The 15,097-nt window shown below is 52.4% G+C and overlaps 1 protein-coding gene across 1 annotated transcript; it reads right to left on the bottom strand.

The window, feature by feature from the left end:
- Positions 1 to 422: 422 nt before the first annotated feature.
- On the bottom strand, positions 423 to 14,571 carry FAM71E2 (family with sequence similarity 71, member E2). The gene is made up of 7 exons (XM_006901863.1): positions 14,422 to 14,571; positions 13,893 to 14,047; positions 11,388 to 11,655; positions 10,746 to 10,770; positions 10,510 to 10,574; positions 10,292 to 10,395; positions 423 to 2,259 (listed from the first exon to the last, which is right to left on the bottom strand). Exons 1-7 carry the CDS (start codon positions 14,569 to 14,571, stop codon positions 423 to 425), a joined length of 2,604 nt encoding a protein of 867 aa, XP_006901925.1.
- Between the last annotated feature and the right edge of the window lie 526 nt (positions 14,572 to 15,097).

The raw sequence follows: 15,097 nt of genomic DNA, 5'->3' as shown, positions 1-15,097 counted from the left end.
CCAATTACACCAGCTCGCCTGTTGTGGTGTTGTGTGCTGTCGAGTCGGAGGACCCCGACTCTTAGCTGACCCTCCAGCAGGTTTTCAGAAGCAGTTAATCCCCTGGGAAGATAGGGCCTTCCTTCTCCCGCAGAGCACCTGGTGGAGTTGAACCATGCACCTCCGGGATTGCAGCGCAATTTCTTACCACTAGGCCACCGGAGCTCCCTACCAGCTTGCCTACTCTTCCCCCATTTTTCACTGTGAGATCTCCAGAGTCCACAGCAATCCCTCAGCCATAGTCAACACTCGGTATATACTGACCGCATGACTGGAGAGTGGGAAGAGGGGACACCTTGGCCCTCAGAGGCCCCACAGACACCAAGTGCATGGAGGACTCCTCCCCACAGAGCATGGGGTTGGCTGTTAACTGAAATACCTGGTCAGAGTTGGCGGGACGCCGTTTCCTCCTTCATCTCCTCCACCTGGGTGTCTCTATGGTCCACACTCTCGATACTCAAGGCCACAGGCACGATGGTGTCTGACACCAGCTCCGTCATGGCCAGAGGCTGCAGGCTGGGCATCGGGCTGGGCTCCTGAGACGGTTTCCTGGGCTGCTGGGTCGCTCTGGTTGGGCTCTCGGCCTTCCCAGGGGACGTGGGATAGGGAGAGTATGGGATGTCCTCCCACCTGGTGGCTGGCAGAGGGATGGGGGACCATGGGCCAGTGTCCCTGGTTGATCTGGGGGATGCATTGGCCTGGGCCTCTGGGTCCCACCCAGTCCATCGCTGCACACCCTCTTTCATCCAGCTGGGGGACTCCGGATGCTCTTGGACGATAACCGGGAGCCTCTCTGGCCAGGACACCTGGCTGTGTCGGGGGGACACGCTGGGCGGTGCCTCCTGGGGATTCATGTCAAGCCAGGAGGGCAGCGTCACGACCGCTGGTCCGGATGGCCGCTCCTGCGAGTTGGCCGTGAACATGAGCGTGACAAGGGCTTGGCCCTCCACCGTCCGCGGCTGCCTGGGCTCCAGCCCGGGTCCCTGGAGCTTCAGCTCCTTCGTCTTGACCCATCTCTTGAGCTGCTCTGGCTCCTTGGACTTGAAGTCTGGCAGGTCCACGGCGACCTTCTCCTTCTTCCTGCTGACCTTGTCCTCCGCCTTGGCCACCCCCTTCAGGCTCCCTAAGGTCACCTCCCTGGTTTTGCTAACCAGGATCTCATCGGACACCTTCTTGGTCTTGCCGCTGGGGAGTTCCACGGCCTGGACCTGCGTCCTCCTCTCCAGCATGTTCCTCTCCTGGGCGGCCACTCTGACCGCCTCCGGCTGCCGCCTCTCCACCACATCCCCTCTGTGACTTTTCCCTGGCAACGTGCTGGAAACTGCTGGGACCTTTGTCAGTGAGGTGGGCGAGTGGGAAGCCCTTTGTTGTGGGGTGGGCGAGGTCAGGGTCTTCTGGGATGGTGTCGGTACAGGGCGAGACGTTCTCTTCCGGTCAGTGGGGGGTGCGGCCCCTGAGAGAATGACAGGAACATGTGGGGTTTTCGTGGAAGGGACAGAGGGGTGCTTCTGGGGTGACGGAGGAGCGACTGCAGCTTTCCAGGAAGAGACAAGAACAGGAGGGACCTTCTGGGATTGGGCTGGGACTGTGTCAGGGGACACCATCTTGGAGGTCACAGAAGTTAGTGAGAACTGGGGTGGGACAAGGACAGTTGTGGACTTTGAGGGAGCCATAGGCACAATGGGGACCTTCTTGGATGAGGCAGATACAAACAGGACCTTCTTGGATGGGGCAGGTTCATCTAGGACCTTCTTGGATGGGGCAGGTGCGTCTAGGACCTTCTTGGATGGGGCAGGTGTGTCTAGGACCTTCTTGGATGGGGCAGGTGTGTGTAGGATCTTCTTCGAGGGGACAGCCACACCTGGGGCCTGCTGCGATGTGGCAGAGACACCAGTGGCCTTTCTGGAAAGAGCAGGAGCAGCTGGGGCCTTCTGGGATGGGCCAAAGGCTAACAGACTCTTCCAGGAAGTCTTGGGGATGGACGAGGCCTTCTGTAGGGCCTGGGGCCTGGCCTTGACCTTCTGCCTGGAGGAGGAGGGGTAGGGTGTGCTGTGAAACAAGGCAGTGGAGCGAGCATGGGGGGAGAAGGAGGACGAGGAGAAGGTGGTGGACATGCTGTCCATGAGATGGTCGATGTCCCAATGCTCCCGCTGCCCAGAGGACATGGTGGAGAAGGACCTGGGGCTGTCGTCCGAGATGCACTGGCTGGGGGTCTCCACCCTAAAGCCAGAGACGGTGACACTGCCAGACCCCAGCGAGTGCTCCTGTGAGCGACAAGGGACAGGAGAGGTACTTGTCAGAGGTGGGTGAGCACCACCTCCCTCAGACCCAGGAGCCCTGACCCATCTCCTCCCTCAGACCAGGGAGTCCTGACCCATCTCCTCCCTCAGACCAGGGAGTCCTGACCCATCTCCTCCCTCAGACCAGGGAGTCCTGACCCATCTCCTCCCTCAAACCAGGGAGTCCTGACCCATCTCCTCCCTCAAACCAGGGAGTCCTGACCCACCTCCTCCCTGACCTACCTCCTCCCTCAGACCCGGGAGTCCTGACACACCTCCTCCCTCAGACCCTGAAGTCCTGACCCATCTTCTTCCTCAGACCCGGGAGTCCTGACCTCCCTCCTCCCTCAGACCAGGGAGTCCTGACCCACATCCTCCCTCAGACCAGGGAGTCCTGACCCACCTCCTACCTCAGACCCAGGAGCCCTGACCCACCTCCTCCCTCAGACCAAGAAGTCCTGACACACCTCCTACCTCAGACCCGGGAGTCCTGACCCACCTCCTCCCTCAGACCAAGAAGTCCTGACCCACCTCCTACCTCAGACCCGGGAGTCCTGACCCATCTCCTCCCTCAGACCTGGGAGTCCTGACCCATCTCCTCCCTCAGACCTGGGAGTCCTGACCCATCTCCTCCCTCAGACCTGGGAGCCCTGACCCACCTCCTCCCTGACCTACCTCCTCCCTCAGACCAAGAAGTCCTGACCCCCCTCCTCCCTCAGACCCAGGTCCTGACTGCGCAGACCCTTCCTCCCTCAGACCTGAAAGTCCTGACTGCCCAGCCCCTCCCCCCCGACTCAAGAATTCAGGGCTTCCCCCGCCTCTCCCCCTCCTCCTCCCTCAGACCCAGGAGTTTCTAGTATATAGCTGGCCTTGTCAGCCTCCCTCTGGTCAACAATGCTGGAAATGATACTGAAGATGGTCCGGATGGTAAAGCTGGTCTTCTCTGCAGGGAGAGAAGTCTGAGCTCCCCACAAAACCAGAGCGCCACCCCCTCCCCAACCCTACCCCACCCCAGACAACCACTGGGACCGAGGGAGGGGCACGCTTACCAGAAAGTGGGATTTCCGTCTGCGAGCTGGAACTGGTAGAATGTTTTATTTCTTCCTTGGAACTTTTAAAAGTTATCATAATTTTAAAATGTATTTATGTTAGTGTTGAGAATCTACACAGCAAATCTTACACTAATTTGGCAGCCTCTGTCTAAAGTTCTGTGATACGGATGGCATTGTTCAAGTTGCCCATCCACTCCTCCGTTATTAATGTGAACACCTTGCCCCCTAAGGTTCCCATTTAACCACCCCACTTGCTATTATCCATTTAATCCCATCTCTTATTCCAAGGTCTCACTGAGTGGACTAGCACTCAATAGAGACCCTACAAACAACAGATCTGAATCTTGCCCTACTCTGTGCTACCCTCGTCATCTCCAATGTACATGAGCACACTGTTACAGTCACTTCTGATTGTGTCAGTCCATCTGATTGAGGGTCTTCCTCTCTTCTCTGACCCTCAACCTTTCCAAGCAAGATGCCCTTTTCCAAGCATTGACCTCTCCTAACAATGCAGCCAAAGTAAGTGAGATCAAGTGTCACCAGTTTTGCCTCTAAGGAGCACTCTGGTTGCAGTTTCCCCAAGACACACGTTTGTTCTTTCTTTTTTTTTTGGAGGGGGGTGATTTCTTTAGACTCGTTTGTTCTTATAGCAGTCCATAGGCTATTTAGTCCTCTTTCCATAAAGACAGAGCTTTAGAAAGCATACTGCTCAAGACAGACATTCTTTGATAATTAAGCTAAACTGCTGTTTGATTTTTAAGATATCTTCAGGGGACATTTCTGGTTTATAGTTTAAAGATAATCTCAGGTCTATAGTAGTTTGGAGAGTTCACCCAGCTTCCATGGCTCCAGAAAATCTAGATTCCATTAAAATTTTAAATTCTGTTCTATATCCTCCCCTTTTTGATCAGGATTCCACCATAGAATATTAAAGAAAATGTTCAATAATGGTTGTTGCGCACCATCCAGTTCCTCTGATCTCATTATAAAGAAAATCATTGTTCATGGAAGCAATTACCTACATGTTTTATTTCTTTCTCCTATTCCTGAGCCTCCTTCCTTTTTTAAAAAATATTGTTTCTTTTTAAAAAATATTATTTTATATGCTCATCTAGGTGATAACATAATTATGATAAAAACAAAAGGGGGGAAATATGGGAAGCCAATACTAAATATTTGTAATGAACTGAATGCTATTTAAAAATAAATAAAAATCGTTGTTTAAAAAATAATATTTTTTACTGATTTGCTTACAAAGTTCAGATTCATTGTGTTCCACACTATCCTTCCCTCACATTGTGTTTCATACAATCATTCTGATTCATTATATTTTATAAAATTAATCAACATCCCGGGTTTCGGCACCAAAAACTAATCAACATTGAACTATGCCCATCATTCTCCTGGCTTTCCAGATCCCTGCCGCATCCTTCCCATTCCCTTTACCCACACATCCCTCCACCCATCAAATTGTGCAACCCTGTGATTTCCCTCTTGCTCATCCTCACCCCTCTGCTGCTACCCTCCCCACCTTGGATCCTCATACATTATTTTACTAGTTATCTATTTCTACAATAATGGTCTCATATGATTTTTGTCCTTATGGCACTGAGTTAGTTCACTCAGCATAATGCTCTCCAGTCCCTTTCAAGTTGTGTAGTAATTTTCAAAATCATTGCTCGTGAGTGCTGTATAGTATTCCATGGTGTGATATACCACAATTTCTCAATCCATTTAATTACAGTTGGACATTTGGGCTGTTTCCATGTTCTTGCAACAGTGAATAACGCTGCAATGAACAAACAATGGTGTACAAATCTCCATTTGCATCTCAGTCTTGATTTTCTTGGGTATATTCCAAGGAGTGGAATAGCTGGGCCATATGGATCTCTTCCTTTTCAAATATTTCTTTTATAGAATGTGCAACACTGTGGTATCTCCAGAGCACCTGTTTGTGTCTTCCCTTCCTTTAGTGAGATGGTCCTTATCCTCCTCCTCTCCCTTCCTCTGTCTCTCCAGGTGGGTTGTTGTTGTTGTTATTATGTGCTACCGAGCCACTTACGACTCATAGTGACCCTATATACGAGAGCTCTAAACGCCATTCTATCCTGTGCCAACCTCACCATCTCAAACGTACTCATTCCCACCACTCCACTCACAGAATCAACCCATCTCATCGAGGGCCTTCCTCTCCTGCGCCGTCCCTCCACTCTCCCAAACATGACGTCCCTCTCCAAGGACCGTCCCTCCTTGCAACATGCCCAAAGTATGTCAGACGAATTTTCAGAATCCTTGACTCCAGGGAACATTCCGGCTTCACCCTCTCCAGGACAAACCTGTTTGTTCTCCAAGCAGCCCATGGTATATTCAACACTCTTCTCCAGCACCGCAGCTCAAAGGCATCAATTCTCTTTCTAATTGCAAAGACCATAGCCTGGATCAGGCTCACTTTAGTCTCCAGCCTGACGTTGTTGCTCTTCAGTACTCTTGAGAGGTCCCTCACAGCTGACTTTCCCAATGCAATTCGTCTCCTGATTTCCTGGCTGCTGGTACCAAGAGTGTTGATTGTGGAACCAAGTAAACTAAAACTGTTAACTATCTCAATCTCTTCACCATCCATGCTGATGCTGCCGATTGGCCCAGTGCTGAGAATCTTTGTTTTCTTGATTTTGAGCTTCAGTCCATATTGAAGACTATAGTCCTTGACCTTCTGCAACAAGCACTTCAGGTCCTCCTCAGTTTCAGCAAGTAGGGTTGTGTCGTCCGCATAACACAGATTGTTGAGGATTCTTCCACCAATCCTGATGCCACATTCCTCCTCGTACAGCCCATCGTCTCGGATGATCTGTTCTGCATACAGATTGAAAAGGTATAGGGACCAATATTTGTGCCTTTAATGGCCAGGGGCCATGTTTAAAGTCCCAGGCACCACACGATGCAGTCCGAGGTGGAGCAGGAGAGCTAGACTGGTGGCTGAGCTCATCTCAGTAGCACAAACTCACAGCTGACCCTCCAGAGAATATTCAGAAGCTGTCAAGCACACAGGAGGAAACAGACCACCTTCCTCCTTTGCAGAAGGGGATTAATTCCAACTGCTAGAGAGACGCTGTCTTTGACTTAGTAAACCATAGACTGTGAAGTCATAGTTCCTCAAATAAACTAGTTATGAGGCCTGTCAACTGAGATATCCCCAGAAACCATGACCCCAAACCTCCAAACCAAGGCACCAATCCCCTGCGACACTGGCCTCTTCACAAGCACTCTCAGGGACTGTATCCTTGTTGTTGTTCATTGTTGTAAATATGTCAAATATACAACTCTTAATAATTCAATTTTTCCCCCAATAGTAAAATTTATAGTCAGCACTTAGGATAATCAGGAAAAGAGGGCATCAGGGATGCGTCCTGTCCCCACACCTTTTCCATTTATATGCAGAACAGATCACTCAAGAGGCTGGGCTTTATGAGGACGAACATGGCATCAGGATTGGAGGAAGACTCATCAACAACCTGAATTATGTAGCTGACACAACCTTGCTTATTTGAACTGAGGAGGACCTCAAGTACTTGCTGCAGAAAGTCAAGGACTGCAGTCCTCAGTATGGATAGAAACTCAATGTCAAAACAAAAACAAAGTTTCTCATCACTGGGCCAATTGGCAGCACTATGATGGATGGAGAAGAGATTGAAGTTGTTAATATTAATAATTACAGTTTGCTTGGCTCTACTATCAACACTCTTGGAACCAGCAGTCAGGAAATCAAAAGATGAATTGCAGTGGGAAAATCCACTGTCAGGGACCTCTCCAGAGTACTAAGAAGCAACGATGACAGTCTAGAGACTAAGGTGCACCTGATCCAGGTCATGGTCTCCGCAATTACTTGCTATGCATCAGAGAGCTGGACAATGACTAAGGAGGACAGAAGAAGAATTAATGCCCTTGAGTTGTGGTGCTGAGAAGAGTCTTAAACAAACCATGGACCGCCAAGAAAACAAGTCTATCTTGGAGAGAGTGAAACCAAGTTTCTCCATGGAGACTAGGATTTTTGAAGCTCTGTCTCACATACTTTGGGCATATGGCTAGAAAGGACTGGTCCTTGGAGAAGGACATCATGCTTGGAAGGGTAAAGGGACAGTGCAGGAGAGGAAGACCTTGGATGAGATAGATTAGTACAGTAACTGGGGCAATGAGTGTGTCAGAGTCAGTGAGACTGGCTCAGGATAGGGCAGGCTTCAGAGCTGTTGTACATAGCATCACTATGAGTCATAGGCATATAACAACAACAACAGCTTAGAGTAACCAGCTGTGTCTTCCTGCATATCGTTTAAAGTTATAACTCTCCACTCCTCCTCCAGTCAACTTCTAATAATTGTTGGTGTGTATGGATTGGCCTATTCTGGGCATTTCATATGTCTGAGATCAAATAATACTTGTCCTTCTTAACTGGCTACACAATAGATACACTTCAAATCTACCGTGAAGGACTTCTTCATAGGAAATGTCAAGTTAAAGACTAAGGTGCCCTTGAGCCAAGCCAGGGTATTTTCAATTGCTTCTTCTGCATCAGAAAATTGGATAGTGAATAAGGAAGCTGAAGAAGAACTGTTGCCCTTGACCTGTGGTATGGGGCAAGAGTACTGAGCATCCCTTGGTCCGCCAAAGCACAAACAAGTCCATCTGGGAAGAAATGCAACCAGGATGCTCCTCTAAAGCAAGGATGGGGAGCCTGCAGCACACGTGCTTTCTCAGCAAAGGCCAGTCCCTGAAGAAAGACATCATGCTTGGAAAAGCTGTCCGTGAAAGAGACGGAAACCCTCAACAGGGTGACAGCTACAGCTTTTAGCACGGTGAAGACTGACAGGGTGGCCCAGGGCTGGACAAGGTTGTGATGGCTGTAGCTCAGAGTCAACTTGATGGAATTAAAGAACAAGGTAATACCCAGGGCAACGCATCAAATCAGTCAGCTGCTAAGCCAAAGGTTGGTAGTTCAAAGCCACCCAGGGGCTCCTCAAGAGAGAGACCTTGACATCTACTTCCCACAAACACCACAACCTCAGAAACCTAAGAACAATTTTCCATCCTTAAAGTGGGGCTTTTTGAGTTGGAATCAACTTGAGGGCATTCTACAACAACCCCAAAATAGTCCTAACATTTACAAAGGTAACACTTTTAAAAAAATTTTTAATTAAAGAAAAAAATTTTAATTAATGATCTTTTAATTCAACATATATATTTTTACAGACCATTCTTTCCTTTTCCTTTTCCCCCTATTTATTCATTTTTGCACATTTTCCTCCCTGCTCACCTCTCCCCATCCAGCTCATTTTTCTCTTTGAAAAAAAAATTATTTCATTGTTGTACAATCCCCGCCCTGAGTCCACAGTCCACTTTACTATGCATTTCTTTTTCTGTAATATTGTCAGGAAAATAATACCTAATCCTTTATTACTTTTAAGCAATTCTCTCCCTCATCTGTTTCAATGCAGTATACATTCTTTATTCCTCTTTTCTTAGTAACTGTCTTTTTAAAGTTTTCTTGTTGGGGGTAGGGGTGGTGGAATGTGCATCACAAAATGCACGCCACTTTCCCGTACAGCTCAGTGGCATCAAGCTCATGCAACGATGTAATTTTCTTCCCTTGTTTCAGATCTTTTCTATCATTCCAGACGGCAACTCTACACTCACTCAACAACTTCCTATTTCTCACGCTCAGCACCTGGTGGTGCTGGACAGGAGTGCTGACTGTCCCACAATGACCAGAAGAACATACAAGGCTGTTTCAGAGAAAGTGCAAACAGAGGGCTCCTTAGAGTCCGGGAACGGAAGCCTCCTCTCACATCCTCTGGGCATGTCACCAGGAGGGACCAGTCCTTGGGAAAAGACATCATGCTGCGGAAGGTGGGAGGGGGAGACCCTCAACCGAATACGACTGATAACAGTGACACGGGGCTGTAACACGGGGCTCTCACGGTGAGACTGGTCCAGGACAAGGCAAGGTTCAGACCTGGGGTCCGTGGGTCCCCCTGAGACACAGCCAACTTGCTGTCACCTAACAACAACAGTTCCTGAGAATTCTCTATGCTACCACCTGCCTCAGTGAATTCACCTGTGGCAGACACGTCACAAGGAAGCTCCAGTGATGCAGAGCCTTAAGTACCCAGCGACAAACCACAGAGTCTGCTGTTCGAACCCAGCGGATGAAAGAAGGCAGGCAGCACCAGGCTCACAAGATTCATCCGGCAGAACGGGTCTTGGGGGTGGAGTGGGGGACGCCTTTCTGCTCTGTCCTGCACGGTGGCTGGAAGTGCAGACACAGTGTTGAGTGAGCTAAGCTGCTAATCAGAGGTCAGAGGTTTGAATCTGCTCAGAGGCTTCGTTGGGAGAAAGACGTGGCAGTCAGCTTCCGCCAACATTACAGCCCAAGACAGCCTGGGGGCAGTTCTCTGCTGCTCTACGGAGGCACCGTGGGTCAGAGTCTGTAGGAGTCCGAATAAAGTCGACAGCACGCATGGCTTCATCACTGGACTGGGTGATGCAGCCTAGACCCCCTAATCCTTGACTCACAGGAGATGGAGGAAAGGCAAGACAACCTCTTTTTCTTTTTTGTTGTATTCCAGGGCTTTTGTGTTCTCTCTCCCTCTCTTGTAACTATTTAATTCTATTTAGGTGAAAGGTTGGCCATTCACACACAGTTTTATTTTTGACACTGACTGCAAGTGCCACAGTGTATCCAGCACCCTCCTTGTTCCTTCTTGTGTATCCTGTTTCCTTTCATCCTATTTCTTCCTACCTAATCCCTGGGCAAATGCCACCGTTTGCTCTCATGTGCACTGTCCTAAGCCAGGTGCCCCTCCGAGGGTTGCTGTTTGCTTTACAGCCCCCTGTGTTGCTTGGAGGAAAGTGAACCTTGGAAAAACCTACCTCTCTTCTGTGGGCATCTGCTTATTAGAGGAGTCTTCGATCCGCGACAAGACTTGAGATATCGAGTCCCCCACGATCTGAGACTTGAATGTACGCTTTACAGTCTGGGGGTGGCCAGGGAGAAAGGGGCAGTGAGGCCTTGAGAAGCCGTCCCTAGGTCCCCCCACATATACACACACAGTCAGCCGGGGTCCAGCTCTGTCCCCGGGCCTGCTCACTTTATCCTTGCGCCGTCTCTGGGAGAACAGCAGCTTGTAAGGGAAGATCATGTTGGCCAGGGAGACTGGGACGAGAAGAGGAGACAGAGGGTCAGGGAGGCCCAGAGGAGGCAGAGCTGTCCCAGCGAGAGGCAGAGAAGCCCTGTTCACAGGGGGAGGGAAGCAGCTCCAACCACACCCAGAGGCGGTCGCACGGAAGATGCAGTCGCGGACATGCAACCCTGGAAGCCCCTCACCTGAACGCTTGGTCTGCGGAGGGTTCTGTGGGTCAGAAGGGGGGTGGTCAGGGGAGAGACCACCCCTTTCTGGATTCTACACCCCCTCCCTCACCCGCCAGAGAATGCAGGTGTCTGTGCCTCCTCCCTCAGACGCCAGAGTCATCATCCTCACCCCCTCTTCCTCCCTCAGACCCCGGGGTCGTCACCTCCAGACCCTCCTCCCTCAGACCTGGGAGTCCTCACCTCCAGCACTCTTCCCTCAGACCTGGGGGTGCTCACCTCCAGACCTTCCTACGCAGACCCGGGGGTCCTCACCTCCAGCCTTCCTCCCTCAGACCCCGGGGTCCTCACCTCCAGACCCTCCTCCCTCAGACCTGGGAGTCCTCACCTCCAAACCCTCTTCCCTCAGACCCAGGGATCCTCACCTCTGGACACTCCTCCCTCAGACCTGGGGGTCCTCACCTCCAGACCCTCCTACCCAGACTCGGGGGTCCTCACCTCCAGCCTTCCTCCCTCAGACCAGTGAGCCCCACTCCCAGCTCATTCTAGGGGCCCTGACCTTGATCCCCCAACTCTCTCCCTCGGGGTTCTGGAAGACCCGGGTACCTAGGCCCGCTTCCCCTCGGCTGCCCCCGCGGGTTGGGGGAGGTTGAGCCTCACCTGGAGGCGCCAGGTGGACGCGAGGGTGATGGCGGCGGAGGGGGAAAGGTCCATGGGCAGCAGCGTGTGTGGGGACCTGGGCCGGCAGCAGGTGGCCGGCTCCTGCAGCAGGCTGACCAGGCGGCTCCAGCGCTCGAACAGGAAGCCCACCTCGTAGTCGGGGGCGTCCAGCTCCAGGTAGTAGCAGCGGCCGGTGGCCAGGCGCAGCTTTAAACGCCTGGCGGCCAGGTCGTGGACACACAGGTGGACCAGGTCCAGCGGGATCATCCTGCGGGGTGCGGGGGTGAGCGTGAGCAGTGGGCGGGCTGTGCTGTGTCCCCCTAAACTAGGAAACCCCTGCTGAACTCGTTGCCTTCGAGACCCTACAGTGGGCTTTCCGAGGCTACAAGTCGCTCAGGAAGACACTGCCCACCCTTCTCCCCCAGAGCAGCTGGTGGATTCGAACTGCTTGCCTTTGGGTTGGCAGCGCAGCTCCTGACCAGGTCGCCAGAGCTCCCCAAACCTCAGTATAATCCCATTTGGGAACTGATTTTCTGGGATTCCTTAAGAGGCTGTTGTCATTATGTCTCAACAGAAACCAAGCCCCTAGCGACCCTTCCTCGGGTTGTTGAGCCTGTGAATCTCCCCCGGAGGACACGGTCCATCTTTCTCCTGAGGACCAGCGGGTGGATTCCAACCACCTGCCTTTGGGTTCACAGAGCAACCCTTTGCCCATGAGGCAGTGAGAGCACTCTCTTAAGTCAGCGGTCGATGGGTTTTACGTCTGTTAAAGACACCAGAAACCCAGAGCTAAAGACCCAGAGGACTGGGACAGAGAAGTGAGCAGAGGTGTTGTTATTGTTGTTATGTGCCTTTGAGTTGCCTTCGACTCATAGCGACCCTCTGTACAACAGCCGTAAATCCTGCTCTGTCCTGTGCCAATCTCACTGTCTCCAACACACCTACTCCCATTATGCGAGTCACAGAATTAATCCACCCCATAGAGGGTCTTCCTCTCCTGCACTGTCCCTCCACCCTCCCAAGCACGATGTCCTTCTCCAAGGACCGGTCCCTCCTTGAAACATGTCCAAAGTATGTCAGACGAAGCCCCAGAATCCTTGCCTCCAAGGAGCAGCCTGGTTTAACCCTCTCAAGGATGAATCTGTTTGTTTTCTTAGCAGTCCATGGTATATTCAATATGCTTCTCCAGCACCACAGCTCAAAGGCATCAGTTCTCCTATCATCCCTAGTCATTGTCCAACTCTCTGCTGCATAACAAGTGATTGCAAAAACCATGGTGTGTATTGGGGGCACCTTAGTCTCCAGAGTGACACCATTGCTCTTCAGTACTTTGGAGCGGTCCCTAACAGCAGACTTTCCCATGGCAATACATCTTTTAATTTCCTGGCTGCTGGTGCCAAGAGTGTTAACTGTGGAGCCAAGCAGACTAAAGCTGTGAACAATCTCAATCTCTTCACCATCCATCCTGATGCTGCCAATCGGCCCAGTGGTGAGATCTTTATATTCTTGACATTGTGCCTCAATCCCTATTGAAGGCTGCAGTCCTTGACCCTCTGTATCAAGCGCTTCAGGTCCTCCTCAGTTTCAGCAAGCAGTTTTGAAGCAGAGATGAAGGAAGATAAAAGACCTGAAGCCTGAAGCCCCACCACCGGCCGAGAGAGGAAGCCTGCACCTCTGAGAACAGAGATTGGAGCCCTGCCCTGCACCACGCTCACAATCTCCACAAGGTTCAAGGTCACTGTTACAGCCACAGGGTCCATCTGTCTCACTGGGGCTCTGCCTCCCTTTCTCTGACCCTCACGAGGTCTTGTCCTTAAGTAGGTGGGACCAGCTTTGGCCAGCCTTGCTTTTAAGGAGCACCTTGCTGGCCATGGAATAATCAATATTCTTTGTGAAATATTTCAAAAGCACTGAAGGGCGGCCAACCGGAGGGTCAGGGACAAAGAGAAAGGCCCTCAATGAGATAGACTGTCGTGGTGACCACAGCAGCTAGCTCAGATGTGGGGGATGAGTGTGTAGAAGTTTTGTTCTGCTGGCCTTCGGGTCTTCGTGCATTGAAACTGACCTGCGGGCACTGGAGAGGAACCACACAGCTTCCCACCAGTGTGAGAACGTGGTGTTGATGTTAGGGGCCTTCGAGTCAAGCACAACCCACAACGACACTACGAAGAGCAGATCTGAACCGTGTCCTGTCCTGGGCCAGCCTCACCGTCTCTGACACACGCGAGCCCACTGCTGCAGTCACCATGTCAATGCACCTGGTCGAGGGTCTTCCTCTCCTTCACTGACCCTCCACCCTTCCCAGCATCATGTTCTTCTCCAAGGAATACCCCTCCTAGTAACATGCCCAAAGCTTAGCTGTCCTTGCCTCCAAGCAGTGAGCACAGCTCCCTGTCTGCTGGGGTCCCCTGCTGGATTTTTTCCTAAAGCAGCAGCATCAGCTCAAGAAACCAGGGGGGGGGGACCCACAGGCAGGTGGAGCACAGGGGTGGGCGGGCACAGCACCTGGTGAGGACCAGGCTGGAAGGGTCCTTGTGTTCTGGGGGCACTGCAATCAGCAGGATGTCAGGCAGCACCAGGCTGGGCAGGGTGGCCGCCACGCCCATGGTCAGGCGGTTCATGCTGTGATGCAGGAACACAGGGCCCCCTCTGTGGGTCACCTGGGTAAGGCCAAGGAGAAGGGCTGGGACCACGACCTCCCCAGCCCTCCTCCCCTCTCCCCCTGCATTCCCCTGGCCAGCCGCCAGTCCCAAGCCTGCTGGCCGCTACCCCCTAAACCCAAATCCCCACTGAGTCAGCTCTGACTCCTGGCACCCCCCGTGTGTACTGCAGTGTGTGGAACTGCGCTCGGAGGGTCTTCCCAGCAGTGGGCAGCCAGACCTTTCTTCTGAGGTACTTCACGGGGGATTGAAACCACCTGCCTTTCAGCAGCCTGCCAGTGTGAGGCCCCCAGACCCATCCCAACCCCGACCCAGTGGCACCCCCGCCCTCCATCCAGCCCCCTCGCAGGCCCAGATCAGAGGGAGCCGGGGACCTGGATGAAGTTACTCTCCAGCATGGGCAATGGGCGGAGGGGCAGGTACTCGCCCTTCTGGAGGGTCTTCTGAAGCTCGCCCAGAATGGGGACCCACTGAGGGGGAGAGGTGAAAGCCCCCAAGCATGTGATGTTCCAGAAGCGGTTCATGGCAGCCCCCAGCAAGGATGGTGGGGGCTGGAGTCGGAGGGGACCCAAGCGTTCGGCCTGCCTGGCCCCTCAGCACTCTGGCTCTGCCCCTTGGGTCTTAAGGCGCCTGGAGGTCAGCGGTCACTGAGGACAAGGCATCCCCAGGACTGGAGCAGTGGGCCGTACCTGGTGAGGTGGGCAGCTCTGGCCAGGAGGAGGGGCCTGAGGCTTTGTGACGTCACCGGTCGCACAGCCGGGTCGCCCTCTGAGCTCCGAGGTTCCTTTTCCCCAGAAGAGAGACAGCCTGGGACCTCAAAGAGTGGGCTGCATGGGTCGGGACCCTAGAAGCAGGCTCAGTCCACTCCCCTCATCCACCCCTCACCCCGGGGTGCTCAGTGGCCTCGTCCGTAAGGATGGCTTCTCAGGCGGCGGTTCAAATCCCCCAGAAGCTTCAGGAAGACAGTCTCCTCCCATGGGATTTACAGCTGCAGAAAAACCCAGCAGAGGGGCAGCTGAGGGTCAGTTCTGAGGCCACGGCAGGGAAAAG

The sequence above is a fragment of the Elephantulus edwardii genome, unplaced genomic scaffold (genome assembly GCF_000299155.1).
Source record: "Elephantulus edwardii isolate Elephantulus edwardi_28Jun2011 unplaced genomic scaffold, EleEdw1.0 scaffold00348, whole genome shotgun sequence".
NCBI lineage: Eukaryota > Metazoa > Chordata > Mammalia > Macroscelidea > Macroscelididae > Elephantulus > Elephantulus edwardii.
Note: the sequence above shows the minus strand (reverse complement) of the source record. Positions and strands in the feature narration are given on the sequence as shown.